Source organism: Heptranchias perlo, chromosome 8, assembly GCF_035084215.1.
Source record: "Heptranchias perlo isolate sHepPer1 chromosome 8, sHepPer1.hap1, whole genome shotgun sequence".
Taxonomy (NCBI): domain Eukaryota; kingdom Metazoa; phylum Chordata; class Chondrichthyes; order Hexanchiformes; family Hexanchidae; genus Heptranchias; species Heptranchias perlo.
In genome coordinates this window covers 52,787,727-52,811,606 of record NC_090332.1, presented here as the reverse complement: position 1 = coordinate 52,811,606, position 23,880 = coordinate 52,787,727, and the positions used below count along the sequence as shown (strand labels likewise).

Genomic DNA, 23,880 nt, shown 5'->3' with positions numbered 1-23,880 from the left:
CCTATATTCACTAGAGTTTAGAAGAATGAGAGGTGATCTCATCGAAACATATAAAATTCTAACAGGACTAGACAGACTAGATGCAGGGAGGATGTTCCCAATGGCTGGGGAGTCCAAAACTAGGGGTCACATTCTCAGGATACGGGGTATGCCATTTAGAACCGAGATGAGGAGAAATTTCTTCACTCAGAGGGTGGTGAACCTGTGGAATTCTCTACCACAGAAGGCAGTGGAGGCCAAATCATTAAATATATTCAAGAAGGAGATAGATATATTTCTTAATGCTAAAGGGATCAAGGGATATCGGGAAAAAGCGGGAAAAGCTGAGTTAGACGATTAGCCATGATCATTTTGAATGGCGGAGCAGGCCCAAAGGGCTGAATGGCCTACTCTTGCTCCTATTTTCTATGTTTCTATGTATTGTGTTCAATTCTTTGCACCACACTTTAGGAAGGATCTCTAGGCCTTAGAGAGGGTGCAGAAGAGATTTATTTGAATGGTACCAGGGATGAGGGACTTCAGTTATGTGGAGAGACTGGAGAAGCTGGGGTTGTTCTCCTTCGAGCAGAGAAGGTTAAGAAGAGATTTGACAGTAGTGTTCAAAATCATGAACAGTTTTGATAGAGTAAATAAGGAGAAACTGTGGCAGAAGGGTCGGTAACTAGAGGACACAGATTTAAGGTGATTGGTAAAAGAACCAGAGGCGACATGAGGAAACATTTTTTTTTACGCAGCGAGTTGTTATGATCTGGAATGCACTGCCTGAAAGGGTGGTGGAAGCAGATTCAATAGCAACTTTCAAAAGAGAATTGGATAAATACTAGAAAAGGAGAAATTTGCAGTGCTATGGGGAAAGAGCAGGGGAGTGGGTCTAATTGGATAGCTCTTTCAAAGAGCCAGCACATGCACGATGAGCTGAATGGCCTTCTTCTGTGTTATAACATACTGTGACACTACTATGATAAAATGTGGTACATAGCCCAATAAATTCCAATTACACCTTGAAGCCTCCTTTCTAACCCACTAAAGAGGAAAAAAAAGGAGGCAAGCATTCAGTGAAAAAAGGTTGTGATCTGCTCCATCCCTGACAATCTCAGCACCACATGAATGAGATCATATCTATGGAAAATCCTCCACAGATTCTATGTCCTGCAAAGAAGAGCTACACTAGGCTGCACATCAGATGCTGGGTGTTGGTGTTATGATTCAGACACACGGCGACACGTTATAAAATTTCCTGTTTCTTTGCTATGGTGTGTGCCTCTCATGTGCACCATGGAAATTGCCAATGGAATAAAGGGAAAACTCCAAAAAAAATAAAACATGTAAAAGGCAGATCATGATCTGAGAACTACTATTTGCATTCCCATGATAAAGATAATAATTGTAGATGGTTTCTTATGCTTATTCCTTAAAATACTGATCTGGGACTGATTAAATCAATTGGGTTTAATTTGTTACAGTTTAAATAGAAAAATATGTTTGGAAATAACCTCCCTAGTTAGTGAGCAGGAGCCCTGGGCAGGAGAAGCTTAATCGACTTCTATTCGTTCATACAAATCCCTTATGCCCTGCCAATACTTTTACTTCAGAACATGTGAAATCAGACCATTAAATCCTTTCTAACAAAGAGCTGGCACACTGCAAGGATATCCCTCCCTACCTTTTGCCAGAAGCTACAATGTATTCACTAAAATAAACAAAGTAAAGGGTTCTGGAGGTTAAGTATGCTCACATACTTCAGACTGTATAGCCAGCTATCATGCTGGGAAGATAATTTACTCAGTATGAATTCACTGCCCCAGTTTTAGGAGCCAAATGTCATGGGACCAGCAGTTAATCTGCAATGATCAGAGGTCATTTGGCGGTAATTTTTGTTTATATTCAAGACCCCTCCCATCTAATTTACCTTGCTCTTGGGATTTCCCCATCTCAACACATGACATTTCAGTGACATCACCTGTCAGTAAACAAGAGAAATGTGTTTGGGCAGCTTACTGGCAAAGACGGACATGCTTTGTTAAAATTCATCCTGTATCCAGGGGTATGTGGCTTTTCTTGAAAAGAAAACAAATTCCAGTTAATTTTGATTAGAGGTGACTCATACTTCCAGAACTGTGGTGGAATCTATACCTCAGACTGCCTGCTCTAATGCAAGCAGATGACTGCTGCAAAAATAATGGAAAAAGAACAGCGAAACTAGAGAAGAAAATCAAATTCCTTCTATTCTATTTGTCAAATTTTCTCCATCCTTTTTAGAAATTACTCCCCATAGCCTAGTGGGTAAAGGCACTACATAGTAGGAACAATAAGCCAAACTGGTCAGAAGGCTTGATTGTGTTAGCATATTTCAGCCAGGCAGCACTATGCAGAAACCTTTGGGGAAAGTGCATGAGTGGTCGTTGGATGAGAACACAGTCAACTAGCCTGCTGACAATGTCTAAACTTACATATGAAATACGACCACTCGGGTGAGTGATCAAGAGTGCTCCTGGTACCCACGGAAGCAAAACTCAGTAAGAGGTGGCAACTTTAGTAGGGGAGGGAAAGAAGGTAGCACGAAAAAAAATTACTACCAGGAAGGTGGATTTTGGGTAATCAAATGAAGCATCTGCCACAAGTCAATTGGAAAGGAGAGAAGCAAGAGAAAACACTGGTGGTACATGTGAATCAGTGTGGCAGTCCTCATTTCAAAATATCCTAGTGTGTGTGAGAGAGAGAAAGAAATAAAGGCAAACAAATAGTAAAAAGGACAAAGGTAGAGGAGACAAACAATGTGAATTGTGTCATGGTAAATTTTTGGGAAAATCATAGATTAAACATATTAAGAATTTCAAAAGTAACAGAAATTAAAAACGAAGGATATGTTTTGAGAGACTATTTCCACTGGTTTTTGGTTATGCTTGGGGCATCGGAGGGCAGAAGGTCAAGTTTCTTTTTGGAATTTGTTTGAGGTGTCTGGCATTTGACAGATGGGGCTGATGGAGAGGCAGTTGTATTGGGGGGGGGGGGCGAGGTTCTAGAGTGTCCTGGTTCATGGTCTTCAGGGGAAGGGGAGAAGAATGTTCATTCAGTTGAAGGCAGGCAGGTGTTACCAGGGTTTGGTTCAGGAGTCCTCTATAAATCTTGGTTGGGGCTGAGAGTTGGGGGAGGGGAATAGACCACTGGTGATGCAAAGCCCTGCTATTATACTGGAGGTCCTGGTTTAAGGAGTGGGGCAGATGGCTTCAGGAGTTCGGAGCTGCAGGTTTGCCACATCTGTTTGCGCTGTAGGCAAGACGCCAGTTTTGCTTGCTGCCTGGCTACAGTTGCCAACTCTTGTTTGATGTATTCCTGGAGATTTGATTATGTGATGTTTGATCACGTGACACTGCTCACATCACATGACATTTGCCCATTGTTTGCAAATGTTACTCCTTTTACCTTAGTTGAGTGTCTCAATATCACCAAGCCCCAAATAAAATATTAGACTTCTTGTTTTTGCTAGTGAGATGACCAGCATGATTTATAACTCAAAGAACACAAAATAGAAAGTTTTGAGGACAGTAGGTGCTGATAATGGTGCTGCTGTTGCCATTTACAGCTCATCTTTTGTTTCTTGACATGTCCCATTACCACCCCCTTTGCCTTGCACCATCATCCCTTTTGCTATTTAATCACTCCTACCCTCCACCCATCAAAGACCTATGTTCCTTTTTGTTCTTTCCTCCCCCCACCCTTTCCCTGGCTCTGCACTTGCTTAAAAACTGTTAAATCTTTACTTCTTCCAGTTCTGATAAAAGGTCATTGACCTGAAACGTTAACTCTGTTTCTCTCGCCACAGATGCTGCCTGACCTGCTGAGTATTTCCAGCATTTTCTGTTTTTTTTTATTAAGGGTAAGTAATGTTTAAATAAGAACGACTCCTGTGATGTTTCTACAGTATCGACTGCAATGAGAAACACCGAGTAAATTCCACTGATTCAACAGAGACATAATCGATATTAGTAACTTCTAGGTAAAGTTTTCGTACAATTTTATGACTTTTTACAATACACAGGTTATAAAAATAATACATAAAACCAAAACCAAAACCAAACTAATTCAATTCACTCATTCTCACACCCCACCGCTGAAGCCCAGCTTCAGGTAGAAGCACCAAAGCTGCCTGACTTCTGTGATAAAACGCACTATACAACAGTGCACAGCACAGGCTGACATGAACTGTTCCTTTCCCACCGGCCAGGTTAGTCCAACCAGGGGTTATGACTTGTGTCTCCCTCTCCATCCTTCCCTCCTTCAGTCACTGGAGACCAGGTCAAATTTAAACGACAAATCAACTGCTTCCCCTCCTCACCCTGCTCTTACTGATCTTGATGACTAGATCACGAATGCTGCAGGCTGGAATTGTTAGTCAGAGAAGAGAGTTGAATTTCTCAGGCAGGGAAGTTCCTTGTGGCTGGTCGTGTTCCATATCATAACTTTGTTGGAAGTGCGGACCAGCTACAAAGAAATTCCAGGCCGATTCTGGGAGGCAGGGAATGGCTGAGACAGTAAGACAACCTCCTGGAGCCAGGTAAGATGGTGAGGCGCGCTGCCGCGAAGTTCTGTGATCTGCAGATGTAAAGTTTCTCCCCGGTTGCTAGCAGCAGTGCCCAGGAGAGCAACCGTCAACTCAGAGACTCCTGGACAATCCAGAAGGGTTGGCAACCCTAGTGGAAAGATCAAATTGTCAAGTTTGGTGAAAGCCGAGTTGGCAGAAAAATACAGTTGAGTCAAAAGCTGCTTCACTAACATGCTAACTGAATTTATTTGGAGCAGGAATTCTTGTATTTAGTAACATTTAACCCTTGCTTATGGCATAAGCATGGTTTTGAATTTAAATCCTGCCTTAGAACTCACACTTCCCTCACTTGAATTCAAATCACAAAACAGAATTAAATTTATCCAGAGTCAGTTTTCGTTGTGTCTGTTAATAATCATAGAAATTTACAGCCATGCAGCCCATCGTGTCTGTGCCAGCCTAATCCCACTTTCCAACTCTTGGCCCGTAGCCTTGTAGGTTACAGCACTTCAAGTGTATATCCAAGTACTTTTTAAATGTGATGAGGGTTTCTGCCTCTACCACCCTTTCAGGCAGTGAGTTCCAGACCCCCACCTACCTCTGGGTGAAAAAATTTCTCCTCAACCCCCGTCTAATCCTTCTACCAATTACTTTATATCTATGCCCCCTGATTATTGACCTCTCTGCTCTGAGGGGCTCTATCTCGGCCCCTCATAATTTTATACATCTCAATTAAATCTCCCCTCAGCTTCCTTTGTTCCAAAGAAAACAACACCAGCCTATCCTATCTTTTCTGATAGCTAAAATTCTCCAGTCCAGGCAACATCCTCGTAAATCTCCTCTGTACCCTCTAGCTCACCATAACTTTCTTCCTCACTATCAACCACACAGCCAATTTTTGTATTATCTGCAAACTTCTTAATCATGCCCCTTACATTTTAAGTATAAATCATTGATAAATACCACAAAAAGCAAGGGACCTAGTACTAGCCCTGCGGAACCCCACTGGAAACAGCCTTCCAATCAGAAAAACACACATAATGGTCACTTAATTAGGACATTGTTTTCCTACTTTTTCTTTGTGCAATACTCAATTCATATCATTTACATTGAAGTTTTACAGATTAACTAATATATGGATGTAACCTCCACCACCGTAACTTCTCTCTTGGACTCCACACTCCACAGCGGCTCCCTTCACTACCAACATAACTTCACCAGAAGTGCAGCAAGCCGTGTTTGCAGCACCGAGGTGACCAGCAGGAGCCAGGGATTGCTGATTGGCTGCAAGCCACGACAGCCAGGGTACTGCGCAATCGTGAATCACGCATACAAGAGCTGTTGTTCCCAGGTCACCAGCAGCAGCGCTCGGGAGACGAATCGCCCATTCCAGGACACGCCCGATCAAAGCCTGGCAGATCTGAGGTAGGCTCTTTCTGTTGTAGACAAGGGTTGCAACTGATCTGACATGAATTTAGATTTGAAGTGAACTGCTGGGATGTATTTAACATTTTGGATTCGTTCAAAATTTCTACATTCAGTCCATATGCACAGTGCTCCTTAATGTGGATTGCAAAGCTCCAGCTGTGTGCTACAAACTGGAAGGCTCTGCTTGTAAAATCCCAGCCAGCAGCACAACTATTTGGTTCTTCGAGTTTTGAACTTGCTGGTGGAATTTTGTGTGCTGAATGCTTCCCGTTTGCAGGCCCAGCTGGGACTTTGCAATTCAGTAAAGAGATGCTGTGTGAAATGATTGAAAATGAAAAATTCTGAGTGGATCCAAATAATAAATGCATCCCAAGCAACCGGTTTCAAGCTTAAATCCATGTTGGATATTGTAAAATCTTACATGCAACAATGGTTTGCCTCTGAGTCAGAAGGTTGTGGGTTCAAGTCCCTCTCCAGAGACTTGAGCACAAGATCTAGGCTGACAATCCAGTACAGTACTGAGGGAGTAGTGCACTGTTGGAGGTGCCGTCCTTCGGATGAGAGGTTAAACCGAGGCGAGGTCTGTCCTCTCCGGTGGATGTAAAAGATCCCTTGGCACTATTCGAAGAAAAGCAGAGGAGTTCTCCCCCGTGTCCTGGCCAATATTTATCACTCAACCAACATCACTAAAACAGATTATCTGGTCATTACCTCATTGCTGTTTGTGGGATTTTGCTGTGCACAAATTGGCTGCCGTGTTTCCTACATTACAGTAGTGACGACACTTCAAAAGCACTTCATTGGCTGTAAAGCGCTTTGGGATGTCCCAAGGTTGTGAAAGGTGCTGTATAAATGCAAGTCTTATTTCTCTTTTCTAAAGGAGCTGATTTGAGATGAAACTGTAGAGTGAAAGTCACAGCCTCCATGACAAAGGTACATCCTTAAACATATACAAAGCAATGGCTGCAGATTTAAAATAGGAGCAGAACCCACAGTGCATTTCCATTAGCTAAAACTCAGCTCTATGGTACAAAGCACTACTGGATTATAGCGGGCAGGGTAAAAAAAAAAATCAGATAGTGTTCCTGTTGTTGATCGCTATTCTGCTGGGAGTGTGTGTGTCTGGTTGTTGTGCCAGGACAGGTTTGGACCTGTCTGTGGTGGCCTTGCAGCTGAGTAATGTGCCAAAACTGGCTACCGAGGCTCACAAAGGAAGGATGCACATTTAGCCAAAGTACCTCATGACACCTGTTGAAATGTATCCTAGCAAGCAATCCATTGCCTGGAAATACGGATACGCCCACAGGGTACACTTCCTGTGCCTAAATGGTGAGGCACGAGGTGTCCTCGATATTACACATAATACAGCACAAAAACAGGCCATTCGGCCCAAATGGTCTATGCTGGAGTTTATGCGAGGCCTAGACAGAGTGGATAAGGAGGAATTATTTCCTTTAGCAGAGGGATCAGTGACCAGGGGGCATAGATTTAAAGTAATTGCTAGAAGGACTAGAGGGAAGTTGAAGAGAATTATTTTCACCCAGAGGATGGTGGGGGGGTCTGAACTCACCGCCTGAAAAGACAGTAGAGGCAGAAACCCTCAACTCATTTAAAAAGTACTTGGATGTGCACTTGAAGTGCTGTAACCTACAGGGCTATGGACCAAGTGCTGGAAAGTGGGATTAAGCTGGATAGCTCTTTCTCAGCCAGCACGGACACGCAGGGCCGAATGGCCTCCTTCTGTGCCATAAACTTCGATGATTCTATTCCTTTCTCCCTTGTGTACTTATCTAGCTTCCCCTTAAATGCATTGATGCTATTTGCCTCAACCACTCCATGTGGAAGTGAGTTTCACATTCTCACTACTCTCTGTGTAAATAACTTTCTCCTGAATTCCTTATTGGATTTATCAGACACTATTTTACATTGATGGCCCCTGGCTTGGACTCCCCTACAGGTGGAAATATCTTCTCTGCGTCTATCCTATCATAGAATCATACAATCTTACAAGCACAGGAGGAGGCTATTCAGCCCATCGTGCCTTTGCTGGCTCTTTGAAAGAGCTATCCAATCAGTTTCACTGCCCTGCTCTTTCCCCGTAGCCCTGCAAATTTTTCCCCTTCAAGGATAGAGGCACTGGAGAAGGTACAAAAAAGATTCACAAGGATGATACCAGAACTGAGAGGATATACTTATCAGGAAAGGCTGAACAGGCTGGGGCTCTTTGCTCCAGAAAAGAGAAGGCTGAGGGGTGACAAATAGAGGTCTTCAAAATTATGAAGGGGAAATTAGAGATGCAGGTAACAAGGGTACTACAGTAATCATGGGTGATTTTAATCTACATATAGACTGGCCAAATCAAATTAGCAACAATACTGTGGAGGATTAATTCCTGGAATGTGTACGAGATGGTTTCTTAGACCAGTACGTTGAGGAGCCAACGAGGGAACAGGCTATCCCAGATTGGGTATTGTGCAATGAGAAGGGGTTAATTAATAATCTTGTTGTGCAGGGTCCTTTAGGAAGGAGTGACCGTAACATGATAGAATTCTTCATTAAGATGGAAAGTGAAGTAGTCCAATCCAAAAATGGGTCCTAAATCTAAACAAAGGAAACTATGAAGTTTTGAGGAGTGAGTTGACTATGATAGATTAGGGAGCTTCATTAAAAGGCATGACGATGGATAGGCAATGGCTAACATTTAAGGAACGAATGCATGAATTGCAACAGTTATACATTCCTTTCTGGCGCAAAAACACAAAAGGAAAAGCGGCCCAATCATGGCTAACAAAAGAAATTAAGGATAGTATTAGATCCAAAGAGGAGTCATATAAAGTTGCCAGAAAAAGTAGCAAGCCTGAGGATTGGGAGCAGTTTAGAATTCAGGAAAAAAGGACCAAGAGATGATTAAGAGGGGAAAAATAGAGTATGAGAGTAAACTTGCAAGGAACATAAAAGTGGATTGTAAAAGCTTCTAAAAGTATATAAAAAGAAAAAAGATTAGTGAAGACAAATGTAGGTCCCTTACAGTCAGAAATGGGAGAATCTACAATGGGGAACAAGGAAATGGCAGAGCAATTAAACAAATACGTTGGTTCTGTCTTCATGGAAGACGACACAAATAACTTCCCACGAAAGAGATAGCCATGGAAATAGTGGATGCATTGGTTATCATCTTCCAAAATTCTATAGATTATGGAACAGTTCCTGCAGATTGGGGGGGGCGTGGCAAATTTAACCCCACTATTCTTTTTTAAAAAACGGGTAGGTAGCATAGTGGTTATGTTACTGGACCAGTAATCCGGAGTCATGAGTTCAAATCCTGCCACGGCAGCAGGCAAATTTAAATTCAATTAATTAAATAAAAAAATCTGGAATTAAAAAAAAACTAGTATGGCAGCCATGAAACTACCGGATTGTCATAAAAACCCATCTGATTCACTAATATTCTTTAGGGAAGGAAACCTGCCGTCCTTACCCGGTCTGGCCGATATGTGACTCCAGACCCACAGCAATGTGGTTGATTCTTAACTACCCTCTGAAATGGCCGAGCAAGCCACTCAATTGTAAAATCTCGCTAAAAAAAGTCATATTAAGAATAAAACCAGACGGACCACCTGGCATCAGACCACTAGGCACCAGACACGACAAAGGCAAACCAAGACTAGTCAACCCTGCTCACGAACATCTGGGGACTTGTGCCAAAATTGGGAGAGCTGTCCCACAGACTAGTCAAGCAACAGCCTGACAAAGCCATACTCACAGAATCATACGTTTCAGCCAACGTCCCAGACTCTTCCATCACCTTCCCTGTGTTTGTCCTGTCCCACCGGCAGGACAGACCAAGAAGAGGTGGTGGTACACTGATATACAGTCAGGAGGGAGTGGCCCTGGGAGTCCTCAACATTGACTCCGGACCCCATGAAATCTCATGGCAACAAGTCAAACATGGGCAAGGAAACCTCCTGCTGATTACCACCGACCGCCCTCCCTCAGCTGATGAATCAGTCCTCCTCCATGTTGAGCACCACTTGGAGGAAGCACTGAGGGTAGCAAGGGCACAGAATGCACTCTGGGTGGGGTACTTCAATGTCCATCACCAAGAGTGGCTCGGTAGCACCACTACTGAGCGAGCTGGCCGAGTCCTGAAGGACATAGCTGCCAGACTGGGCCTGCGGCAGGTGGTGAGCGAACCAACATGAGTGAAAAACATACTCGACCTCATCCTCACCAAACTACCAGTCGCAGATGCATCTGTCCATGACAGTCTTGGTAGAAGTGACCACCGCACAGTCCTCGTGGAGATGAATTCCCGTCTTCGCACTGAGGACACCATCCAACATGTTGTGTGCACTATCACTGTGCTAAATGGGATAGATTCAGAACAGATCTAGCAGCTCAAAACTGGGCATCCACGAGGCGCTGTGGGCCATCAGCAGCAGCAGAATTGTATTCCAGCTCAATCTGTAACCTCATGGCCCGGCATATTCCTCACTCTACCATTACCAACAAGCCAGGGGATCAACCCTGGCTCAATGAGGAGTGTAGAAGAGCATGCCAGGAGCAGCACCAGGCATGCCTAAAAATGAGATGCCAACCTGGTGAAGCTACAACTCAGGACTACATGCATGCTAAACAGCAGAAGCAACATGCTATAGACAGAGCTAAGTGATTCCACAACCAACGGATCAGATCAACGCTCTGCAGTCCTGCCACATCCAGTCGTGAATGGTGGTGGACAATTAAACAACTAATGGGAGAAGGAGGCTCTGTAAACATCCCCATCCTCAATGATGGTGGAGTCCAGCACGTGAGTGCAAAAGACAAGGCTGAAGCATTTGCAACCATCTTCAGCCAGAAGTGCCGAGTGGATGATCCATCTCGGCTTCCTCCCGACATCCCCACCATCACAGAAACCAGTCTTCAGCCAATTCGATTCACTCCACGTGACATCAAGAAACGGCTGAGTGCACTGGAGACAGCAAAGGCTATGGGCCCCGACAACATCCCGGCTGTAGTGCTGAAGACTTGTGCTCCAGAACTAGCCGTGCCTCTAGCCAAACTGTTCCAGTACAGCTACAACACTGGCATCTACCTGACAATGTGGAAAATTGCCCAGGTATGTCCTGTCCACAAAAAGCAGGACAAATCCAATCCGGCCAATTACCACCCCATCAGTCTACTCTCAATCATCAGCAAAGTGATGGAAGGTGTCGTCGATAGTGCTATCAAGCGGCACTTACTCAACAATAACCTGCTCACCGATGCTCAGTTTGGATTCCACCAGGACCACTCGGCTCCAGACCTCATTACAGCCGTGGGCAAACATGGACAAAAGAGCTGAATTCCAGAGGTGAATGCCTTGATGTCAAGGGCATTGACTGCCCTTGACATCAAGGCAGCATTTGACCAAGTGTGGCACCAAGGAGTCCTAGTAAAATTGAAGTCAATGGGAATCAGGGGGAAAACTCTCCATTGGCTGGAGTCAAACTTAGCATAAAGGAAGATGGTAGTGGTTGTTGGAGGCCAATCATCCCAGCCCCAGGACATTGCTGCAGGACTTCCTCAGGGCAGTGTCCAAGGCCCAACCATCTTCAGCTGCTTCATCAATGACCTTCGCTCCATCATAAGGTCAGAAATGGGGATGTTCGCTGATGATTGAACAGTGTTCAGTTCCATTCACAAACCCTCAGATAACGAAGCAGTCCGTGCTCTCATGCAGCAAAACCTGGACAACATCCAGGCTTGGGTTGATAAGTGGCAAGTAACATTGGCGCCAACAAGTGTCAGGCAATGACCATCTCCAACAAGAGAGAGTCTAACCACCTCCCCTTGATATTCAACAACATTATCATCGCCAAATCCCCCACCATCAACATCCTGGGGGTTACCATTGATCAGAAACTTAACTGGACCAGCCACATAAATACTGTGGCTACAAGAGCAGGTCAGAGGCTGGGTATTCTGTGGCGAGTGACTCACCTCCTGACTCCCCAAAGCCTTTCCACCATCTACAAGGCACAAGTCAGGAGTGTGATGGAATACTCTCCACTTGCCTGGATGAGTGCAGCTCCAACAACGCTCAAGAAGCTCCACACCATCCAGGACAAAGCAGCTGCTTGATTGGCACACATCCACCACCCTAAACATTCACACCCTTCACCACCGGCGCACAGTGACTGCAGTGTGTCCCATCCACAGGATGCACTGCAGCAACTCGGCAAGGCTTCTTCGACAGCACCTCCCAAACCTGCGACCTCTACCACCTAGAAGGACAAGGGCAGCAGGCACATGGGAACAACACCACCTGCACGTTCCCCTCCATGTCACACACCATCCAGACTTGGAAATATATCGTCGCTCCTTCATCGTCGCTGGATCAAAATCCTGGAACTCCCTTCCTAACAGCACTGTGGGAGAACCTTCACCGCATGGACTGCAGCGGTTCAAGAAGGCAGCTCACCACCAACTTCTCAAGGGCAATTAGGGATGGGCAATAAATGCTGGCCTCGCCAGCGACGCCCACATCCCATGAATGAATAAAAAAAAATGCTTGGGAACCAAGGGTCCAGTGAGAAGGAGGAATTAAAGGAAATTAGTATTCGTAAAAAAAAAACGCTGTAGAAATTAATGGGACTGAAAGCCGATAAATCCCCAGGGCCTGATTATCTGCATCCCAGAGTACTAAAGAGGTAGCCATGGAAATAATGGATGCATTGGTTGTCATCTTCCAAAATTCTATAGATTATGGAACAGTTCCTGCAGATTGGAGGGTGGCAAATGTAACCCCACTATTTAAAAAAGGAGGGAGAGAAACAGGGAACTACAGACCGGTTAGCCTAACATGAATCGTAGGGAAAATGCTAGAGTCTATTATAAAAGATGTGATAACAGGGCACTTAGAAAATATCAACGGGATTAGACAAAGTCAACATGGATTTATGAAAGGGAAATCACGTTTGACAAACCTACTGGAGTTTTTTGAGGATGTAACTGGTGGAACAGATAAGGGAGAACCAGTGGATACGGTGTATTTGGATTTTCAGAAGGCTCTTGATAAAGTCTCACATAAAAGGTTAGTGTGCAAAATTGAAGCACATGGGATTGGGGGTAATATACTGGCATGGATTGAAAATTGGTTAACAGACAGGAAACAGAGAGTAGGAATAAATGGGTCTTTTTCGGGGTGGCAGGCAGTGACGAGTGGGATACTGCAGGGATCAGTGCTTGGGCCCCAGCTATTCACAATATATATCAATGGTTTGGATGAGGGAACCAAATGTAATATTTCCAAGTTTGCTGATGACACAAAACTAGGTGGGATTATGAGTTGTGAGGAGGATGCAAAGAGGCTCCAAGGCGATTTAGACAAGTTGAGTGAGTGGGTAAATACATGGCAGATGCAATATAACGTGGATAAATGTGAAGCTATCCACTTCGGAAGGAAAAACAGAAAGGCAGAGTATTATTTAAATGGTAACAGATTGGGAAATGTTGATGTACAAAGGGACCTGGGTGTCCTTGTACACCAGTCACTGAAAGCAAACATGCAGGTGCAGCAAGCAGTTAGGAAGGCAAATGGTATGTTGGCTTTGATTGCAAGAAGATTTGTGTACAGGAGCAAGGATGTCTTACTGCAGTTACACATGGCTTTGGTGAGACCACACCTGGAGTATTATGTGCAGTTTTGGTCTCCTTACCTGAAAAAGGATATATTTGCCATAGAGGGAGTGCAGCGAAGGTTCACCAGACTGATTCCTGAGGTGGCAGGACTGTTGTATGAGGAGAGATTGGGTCGACTTGGCCTTTATTCACTGGAGTTTAGAAGAATGAGAGGCGATCTCATTGAAACGTATAAAATTCTGACAGGGCTAGACAGACTGGCTGGGGGGGGGGTCTCGAACGAGGGGTCACAGTCTCAGGATATGGGGTAGGGCATCTCGGACTGAGATGAGGAGAAATTTCTTCACTCAGAGGGTGGTGAACCTGTGGAATTCTCTACCACAGAAGGCTGTGGAGGCCAAGTCACGCAATATATTTAAGAAGGAGATAGATACATTTCTAGACACAAAAGGTATCAAGGGGTATGGGGAGAGAGCGGGAATATGGTATTGAACGCGGAGCAGGCTCGAAGGGCCGAATGGCCTACTCCTGCTCCTATTTTCTTTATTTTTATGTTTCTATGTCTGATGGGGTAGGTGTAGAGATGTTTCCACTTGTGGGAAAGACAAAACTAGGGACCATAAATATAAGACCTTTAAATCCAACAGAATTCAGGAGAAACTTCAAGGAATAGTTGAGGCGAATAGCATGGATGCATTTAAGGGGAATCTAGATAAGCACATGAGAAAAGAATAGAAGGATATGCTGACAGGGTTAGATGAGGTGGTGTGGGAGGAGACTTGTGTGGAGCATGAACACTGGCATAGACCAGCTGGGCTGAATGGCCTGTTTCTGTGCTGCAGCTTCTATGTAATTCTATGAAAGTATATATCGAATTCCCTTTCAAAAGTTACTATTGAATCTGCTTCCACTACCCTTTCAGGCCATGCATTCCAGATCATAACAACTCAATGTGTAAAAGAAAATTATCCTAATTTCCCCTCTGGTTCACCTTAAATCTGTGTCTTTTGGTTACTGACCCTCCTGCCAGTGGAAACAGTTTCTCCTTATTTACTTTATCAAAACCCTTCATGATTTTGAACGCCTCTATTAAATCTCCCTTTAACTTTCTCTGCTCTAAGGAGAACATTTCCAGCTTCCCTAGCCTCGCTACATAATTGCAGTCCCACATGCCTGATACCATTCTAGTAAATCTTTTTTGCACTCTCTCCAAGGCCTTGGCATCCTTCCTAAAGAGTGGTGCCCAGAATTGGACACAATATTCTTGCTCTATTTGTAAAGCCAAAGATCATACACACTTTTTTAACAGCTGTATCAATTTATCCTACCACCGTCAAGCATTTCTGTACGCACACCCCCAGGTCCCTCTGTTCCTGTGTCCCCTTTAAAACTGTACTTTTAATTTATATTGCTTCTTCTCATTCTTCCTTCTAAAATGCATCACTTCATACTTCTCTGCGTTTGAAATTATGCCCTTTATACCCAAGTCCAGATCATTAATATATATGAAAAAGAGCAGTGGTCCTAATACTGACCCCTGGGGGACCCAATGTATACTTCCCTCCAGTCTGAAAAGCAACCGTTCACCACTACTCTCTGCTTTCTGACCCACAGGCTTCAATTTTGTTAACAAATCTATTATGTGGTACTTTATCAAACACCTTTTGAACGTCCATATATACCACATCAACCACAATATCCTCATCAACCTTCTCTGTTACTTCATCAAAAAACTCAATCAAGTTAGTCAAACACGATTTGCCTTTAACAAATATGTGCTGGCTGTCAATGATTAACCCATGTTTTTCCAAATGACAATTAATTTTGCCCAGCTTATTTTTCAAAAAGTTTCCCCACTGCCAGCGTTAAGCTGACTTGCCTGTAGTTACCTGGTTTATCCCTCTTCCCTTTTTTGAACAGGGGTGTTACATTTCCACTCTTATTTCCCTCAGCAACCTAGAATGCATCGCATCTGGACCAGTGACTTTTCTACTTTGAGCGCTGCCAACCTTTTAATTAACTCCTTTTTATCTATTTTTATTCTATCCAATTTCTCTACTACCTCCTCCTTTACTGTAATATTGGCAGCATCCTCTTTTGTGAAGACAGTTGCAAAGTACTCATACAGTACCCCAGCCATGCCCTCTGCCTCTACAAGATTATCTCCTTTTTATGTCCCTACTCGACTCCACCTTTCCTTTGACTATCCTTTTACTATTTATATGTTCATAAAAGACTTTTGAGTTCCCTTTTATGTTAACCGCTAATCTATTCTCATACTCTCTCTTTGCCCCTCTTATTCCCTTTTTTAGATCTCCTTTATACTTTCTGTACGATATTATGAACCATACATTTGTCATAAGCCTCCTTTTTCTGTTTCATTTTAATCTCTATTGCTTTAGTCATCCAAGGAACATAGGAACAGGAGTGGGCCATTCAGCTCCTCGAGCCTGTTCCACCATTCAATGAGATCTTGGCTGATCTGTATCCTAACTCCATTTACCCACCCTGGTTCCATATCCCTTAATATCCTTAGCCAGCAAAAACCTCAGATCTCAGATTTAAAAATATTAATTGAGGTAGCATCTACTACTTTTTGTGGGAGAGAGTTCCACACTTTTACCACCCTTTGCATGAAGAAGTGTTTCCTAACTTCTCTCCTGAATGGCCTGGCTCTAAGTTTAAGGTTATGTCCCCTTGTCCTAGACTCCCCCACCAGTGGAAAAAGTTTCTCTCTATCTACCCTTTCCATTCCTTTCAAAATCCTCTAAGCCTCAATCAAAAAACATCTTTACCTTCTATATTCCAGGGAATACAAGTCTAGTTTATGTAATCTCTCCTCATAATTTAACCCTTGGAGCAGTAGTAACATTCTGGTGAATCTGCGCTGCGCTCCTTCTAAGGCCAATATATCCTTTCTAAGGTGCGGTGCCCAAAACTCTACACAGTACTCCAGATGTGGTCTAACCAGGGCTTTGTGTAGCAGTAACAAAACTTCCACCCCTTTTTATTTTAGCCCTCTTCTATTAGCCTTTTTGATAATGTTTTGTACCTGAACATTTTAGTGATCTTTGTACATGGACTCATAAATCTGTTTGGACCTCCGCTATTCCTAGTTTCTCACCATTTAAAAAATACTCGGATCTATCCTTTTTTTGGTTCATCTGCGTTGAAATCCATCTATCAACGTCTCTTTCTAATTTTATGCTCCCGTCTACACTACTTACTATGCCACCAATTTTTGTTTCATCAGCAAACTTGGATATCTGGCTCTCTGTGTTATCTAATCGGGAATCGGGAGCTCTAGCTTTGGATGGACTTCCTTTCCCCCTCGTGGGAATGTGTCTAGTCTGTACCCGAACTATCTCCTCTTTGAAGGCTCATTGCTGTTTACTGTTTTACCTGCCAATCTTTGATTCCAATCCACCTGGGCCAGAACCCTTACCAACTCACTGATATTAGCCCCCTTCCAGCTGAGTATCCTCACCCTTGATTGTTCCTTGTCCTTTTCCATAACTACTCTAAACCTAATGATACTACAATCACTATTTCCCAAATTCTCTCCCACTGAAACGTGCTCCACTTGCCCCACTTCATTCCCCAGAACTAGATCCAGCTCTACTTCCTTCCTGTTGGGCTGGAAACATACTGATTAAGAAAGTTCTCTTGTACACATTTCAGGAATTTCTTCCCCCACTTTGCCCTTGCTCCTCTATCTCCTTCCCAATATTTGGTGGCCTATAGTATAAACCTAGCAGCATAACAGCTCCTCTTCTGTTCCTTAACTCTAACCAAACAGATTCTGTCTTTGAACCCTCAAGCACATCATCCCTTTCCAGGGCTGTAACAGTATCTTTGATCAATGCTGCCACCACCCCCCTCTTTTTCCTCCTTTCCTATTTTTCCTGAATACACATTGTATCTAGGAATATTATGTTCCCTTTCCTCCTCTTGTTTGAGCCAGGTCTCCCAGACGTTTGTGCATCTTGTTTCTCCTCTCTGATGCTTCATCCAGATGCCCCTCCCCCTGCCAATCTTATTTGCCAAACTCCATGCATTTACACACATGCACTCCAAACTCACCTTTGTCTATCTTGTATTTCTCCCCTGTCTGATCCCTCCTATGAACCACTCTTTATTCTAGTGCTGTTTGTCTCACTTATTCCTCTGTACATCTTGTTTTTCTTCTGATGCTTCATCCTGGTGCCCCTTCCCCTGCCGAATTAGTTTAAACCCTCCCCCACAGCATTCGTTAACCTCCCCGCGAGGACATTGGTCCCAGCCTTGTTGAGGTGCTACCATCTGTCTTGTACAGGTCCCTGCTGCCCCAGAACTGGCCCCAATGCCCCAGGAATCTAAAGCCCCACCTCCTGCACCATTTCTCCAGCCTTGCATCAACTAGCCTTATCTTACCGTTCCTCTACTCATTAGTGCACTGGGAGTAATCCAGATATTAGTACCTTTGAGGTTCTGCTCTTTAACTTTCTCCCTACCTCCTGAAACTCTGTTTGTAGGACCTCAACCTTTTTCCTACCTATGTCATTGGTTTCAACATGGACCATGACTTCTGGCCCTACCCCCCATAAAATGTTCTGCACCTGTTCAGTGATGCCCTCTACCCTGGCACCAGGGAGGCAGCATACCATGCGAGATTCATGTCGGTGGTTGCAGAAATGCGCGTCTGTCCTCCTGACTATCGAATCCCCCATAACCACTCCATTTCTACATTTCGCTGTGTAACCCTGTGTAGTTATTTGCTCCACGGTGCCGTGGATTTGTTTTAGACTGCATTCCTTCAACGTGTCGTCACACTCCCCGGTATCAGATATACATCAGCACTGAAAACCGGTTGGTGAGCGTCACACTCCAAGGGGATTCCTACACCACCTGCCTCATCTTCCTGCCCTACTGGATAACCTCCCACTTACTGTCCTCCTGAACTCTCTGTGGTTGCGGGGTGACTACCTCCTGGAACGAGCGATCCACATTTGAACCACATCAAAATTCAATTGACCTCTATCAGGTCACCTCTCAGTCTTCTCTTTTCTACAGAAAAGAATCCCAGCCTGTTCAGTCTTTCATGATAGTTGTACCATGTCAGTTCTGGTATCATCCTTGTAAATCTTTTTTGCACTCTCCTTTTTGTAATATGGAGACCAGAATTATGCACCGTATTCCAAGTGTGGTCTAACCAAGATTCTATATAAGTTTAACATAACTTCTCTGCTTTTGAATTCTATTACACTAGAAGTGAACCCCAGTGAATTATTTTTGCATTTTTTATTGCTGTGTTAACCTGCATCACAACTTTTAATGATTTGTGCATCTGTACGCCGAGATCCCTTTGTGCCTCTACCCCATTTAGACTCTTAATTTCCAAGGAGCATGTAGCCTTCTTATTCCTCCAACCAAAATGCACCATCTCACACTTATCTATATTGAAATTAATTTGCCATTCACACACCCATTCTGCAATTAAGTCAGTAAGTCGTCTTCTTTTTTGTTACAGTCTTTCTCAGTATTAACTATACCCCCCCATTTGGTCTCGTCTGCAAATTTTGATATAGTACTTCTGATTCCAGAGTACACATCATTTATGTAAATGATTGGACCTCGGGCCTCATTTCCATGGAGCCGGTGAGCTCGCAGTGCTGCTGGTGAATCGTAATTGAAGGTTTGGCGTGTGCTGGTGTCGCAGCGGCCCACAGGTAAGTGAGGAAGGGTAGGTGATTGGGCCTCTGGCTGGGGTGAGACGATCAGTGACTGGGGTGAGGTAGCGGTGGGTGATTGGGCTGGTAGCGGTGGCCGGGGAGCCGGCTCCACATTCAGGTAAGTATGAGGGCCTTCCTGCCGGTTAATGTTGTTGTACTGTGCAAGATCATCATGTGGCGAGTGAAATGTTGGGGCGATTGAAAATTGAAGATGGGTCCTGCAAGATGTGCAGGACGTTAATTTAAATAATTTATTCTGCACTTTAAATGTTGCTAAGGTGCGCTCCTACTGCCAGCACATCTACATTATCCAATATGGCGGGCGGTGCACTTCCGGCCCGCCATATTGGGAGCTTATTAGGCCGTTTACCGCCTGAAAAAAGCATGTTGTGTGGCCAAATTTCTGGGCCCATATTTTGAGGAGAGGAGTGGAAGGAAGAAAATTGGTGGAAAAAGGAAGGAAAAAAAGCGTTACAGGACGCAATGCCACTGTACAAACCTTGACTGACCTGACTCTCATAATTTCTACATTCAGCGGTTTTTTTTAATGCTAGCCAGGCTAGACATAGTACAACTCAAGTCTGTTTTTATTACCGTTTAGGATAGCTTATAAAATCAGAACTATCAACAGCAGACCCCACTGATACTCTAAGCCAGCAATCCAGAGGTCATAAGCAACCACATTCTTGATTTCATCTTAAACAACAGCAATAGAATAGCCTTTTAAAAAAAAATCAGATATACATCAGAACACCTTGATCTAGCACTTCATTCAGCAAAACACTCCAAACAGAAATTATTCCTGCCCAAATTTCACAACATAGGTCAGATAAGGAAAAAGCATGGAAGTCCTAATCACATCAAATTTGAAGAAATACAGACATTTTAGCATGGGGTTTTCTCTGAATTCACGACTTTAGCAGCTTCTGCCAGATGTTGACATGGCTGCAGTTTGAAATTGCACCAGTAATTTTTAAACTTTGTGAAACCTTAGCAATATGTAAGAAGCACAATTTCTTGGCTGAAAGAGAAGCTTGCTCACAGATTTCTATCAATGCTGATCTGTAAACATCGGCTAAGAGGGGCACAAGAGCAGTCTGGGTCGATCACCATTCAGTCTGTTCTCCCTCTCTATGGGGTCCACTGATGGCATGACTATGACTAGAGAGTTTGAGTGCAAAGTCAATCAAATAAACATTTGATGAAGACTGCATAGGGATTGAAACAATCTAAAGGGAAAAAAATGTACATTTAGGAGAGAGAATTTCACATTTATTACTGTTAAAAATGAATCACCAGCAAAATGCTTATCCAATCCAATATTTCCGTGCAGCTGTTTTGACACAATCTCTTTTAAGGCATATGTTGAAAAGATGCTCAGATGTTACGAGATTCAAAGACAAGGGAGAACTCATGGATTGCAGCTTATGTGTGGTTTATTTTCTGTGATTATCTATCTCTAAAGAATAGAGAAAATGGGCTTGTTTCAAATGAGGAGCCATTGCAAAATGCATGAAAACATCAACTATTTGTTCTATTTGTATTCATCTCAGTGAACATGAATTCTACGTGTGTTTTGAAACATAGCCAGTTGCAGCAGGTGTCAGCTTTGTGTTCTTATTAACAGGGAAACAAATACACATTTATCATTCTCCCTGGTCTCCACACCAGGAAACCTTTCCATGGAGCCAAAACAATCTAGCCCACTGCACTTGCAACTCAAACACATGAAAGACTCACCTGCTTCTAATCATGCATATTAGTGGTGCTTGACTGGCACTTCATCACTACCTCCAAACTCTGTGTTGCTATTGGGGCTAAAAAGTAAAATAATACACACACACAACCTAATCTTTGTTCAAAAATAATATTCCCACCTTTTACAATTAGTTCAACTTCTGTGACAGCATGAGCCCTAAAGGGAATATAGAGACAGAATATCTAATCAAAATTTACTTGTTTGAAGCCTCAGAAGGGATGCAAATGTGCCAGCAACAGTGGTGTAATTAAACAAAAGCAAGATTTATAAGAAGCTGTCAGCTCAGAAGAGGTTTTTCTCTGTAGTTTATAAGCAGTGTCTTTAAATCAACACAATGGAAATACTGTAGCTTTAGCAGAGTCCAGTGCTAGTTAGTACTCACCAGGAGAAGGCGGTTGTATCTTAGGCTGCTTTTTGGATTCGCCAGAACTGAATATCTCAGGAGGGGGCTCCTCTCCACGTTCAATCTTACATTCAAAGGCAAACAGGTACTGAATGTACTGCTTCTTTAGTGAGCTGGCTGCACTGCTTGACGTACCTACGCTCAGGGTCGTTGCCAGTTCACGCCATTTTTTGTTTTTGTTAACCTAGGGAGATCATGTTAAAATCATTCAATGAGAATCTGATCGAATATTGTCAAATGCTTTCTGCATACCTCCATGATAAATCACACAGTAGGATCTGAGTGACCATATTCAACGAACAAATTTTGTGTACTGTCAACTTTCTAACCAGCTTTTCTCACTTTTGAGCACCTTCAAAATAGGAATTTAGTTGACTGTGAGTTTGGTTGGGGTGGGGTTGAGAGGAAGTGAGGAACAGATGCAGTAGAGAGACCAGATAGCTCAATTGTCACAACTTGAAGAATTGCAAACTCCAGCTGTCTAAAACTTTGACTCATGTAAATGGGTGCAGTCCTATTTGGTCACACTAACTAGTTGGAGAGCTGTAAGCAAGTAGGTTCTCTATTTTTGTTTTGGGGTGATGGAGGGAGGAGACGGGATAGGAGGATACAGGCAACTGACTACGTATTCTCTTGAATGAGTATAGAAATGACAGAAAATCTGACCGTCAAAGTTTGAGGGGAGGCCTTCCCTTCCAGTTATATCTTTAGCTAACATGGCAGGATAGCTGGGGCCGGTCGCATGCACATCCTGTGCCACGTGTGAACTCCAGACACTTTGCGTGTTCTGGAAAACCACATGTGCAGGAAGTGCCACCAACTGCTCGAGCTCAGAGTTCCTGAGCTTGAGAGGCAGCAGGCGTTGCTACAGTGCATACAGGAAGCACCTTTCAAGAGGTGGTCATCCCCCAGCTCGAGAGAGTTCAGGAGAGGGAGTAGGTGACCACCGGGCAGACTAGGAGGAACAGGCAGGCAGTGCAGGAATCCCCTGGGAGTGTGGCACTCACAAACTGGTATTCAGTGTTGAATACCAGTGAGGGTAATGACACCTCGGGAGAATGCAATCAGAAGCAATCAGTGGCATCATGGGCGACCTAACTGCACACGGGGGCAGTTAGGTCGCAATGCAGTTGTTATAGGGGATTCGATAGTCAGGGGATAGACAGGCATTTCTGCAACCGCCGGTGAGTCCCGCATGGTGTGTTGCCTCCTTGGTGCCTGGGTAAAGGACATCACTGACCGGGTGCAGAAAATTTTGAGGGGGTAGGGGAGCAGCCAGAAGTCCGGTCCATGAGGGAATCCACGACATGGGAAGGAAAAGGGTTCAGGTCCTGCAGTCAGAGTTTCAGGAGCTAGGGAGGAAGTTAAAAAGCAGGACCTCAAAGGACCCCCCCAGTGCCACATGCTAGTGAGTATAGGACTAAGACAGGTTAATGCGTGACTGGAAAAATGGTGCAGGAGGGAGGGCTTCCGATTCCTGGGGCACTGGGTCCAGTTCTAGGGCAGAAGCGACCTGCACAAGACAGACGGGTTGCACCTCAACAGAGCTGGGACAAATGTCCTCGCGGGGAGGTTAACCAGTGCTGTGGGGGAGGGTTTAAACTAATTTGGCAGGGGGATGGATACCAGGATGAAACATTAGAGAGGAAAAACAAGGTGCACAGAGGACTGGGAGAGACAAATGGCATGAGACTAAAGAATAGTTCAGAAATAGGAGGGATCAGACAGGGGGCAAATGCAAGGCAGTCTATGAGATTGGAATGCATGTGTCTAAATGCAAGTAGCATGGTAATTAAGGTTGGTGAGCTGCAGGCACAAGTCACCACATAGGACTATGATATCTTGGCAATGACAGAGACCAGGCTCAAAGAAGGGGAGGATTGGGTACTTAATATTCCTGGCTACATGGTATTCAGGAAAGATAGGAAAGGAAAGAAAGGAGCGGGGGCAGGGAGGGTGCAATATTGATAAAAGAAACTTTTATAGCACTGGAAAGGGATGATGTATTTGAGTGGTCAAAGACAAAATGTATCTGGTTAGAATTAAGGAATAGAGGAGTTGGGCATATTATAAGCCACCAAACAGTGGGAAGGAGACAGAGGAGCAAATTTGCAGGCAAATTACAAAAAGATGCAAGAACTATAGAGTAGTGATAAGGGGGTCTTCAATGGTTCCAACATAGACTGGGATAGCAACAGTGTTAAGGGTAAAGAGGGGGAGGAATTCCTGAAATGTGTTCAAGAGAACTTTCTTGATTATTGTGTTTAGAGCCCAACCAGGAATGATGCATTGTTGGATCTAGTTCTAGGGAATGAAGTGGGGCAAGTAGAGCATGTTTCAGTGGGGCAGCATTTTTGGAACAGTGATCAAAATAATGAGGGGCATAGATAAGGTCGATAGTCAAAATCTTTTC

At 43.9% G+C, this 23,880-nt stretch overlaps 1 protein-coding gene across 11 annotated transcripts in view; it reads right to left on the bottom strand.

Annotated features, from left to right (window-relative positions):
* LOC137324615 (AT-rich interactive domain-containing protein 1B-like) overlaps window positions 1–23,880 on the bottom strand; it is a 648,069-nt gene that overhangs the window by 68,921 nt on the left and 555,268 nt on the right. For all 11 annotated transcript variants that reach the window (XM_067989102.1, XM_067989104.1, XM_067989111.1 and 8 more), the window contains one exon: window positions 21,447–21,651. In XM_067989102.1, the coding sequence (XP_067845203.1) occupies window positions 21,447–21,651 (205 nt within the window). The remainder of the gene's footprint in view (window positions 1–21,446; window positions 21,652–23,880) is intronic.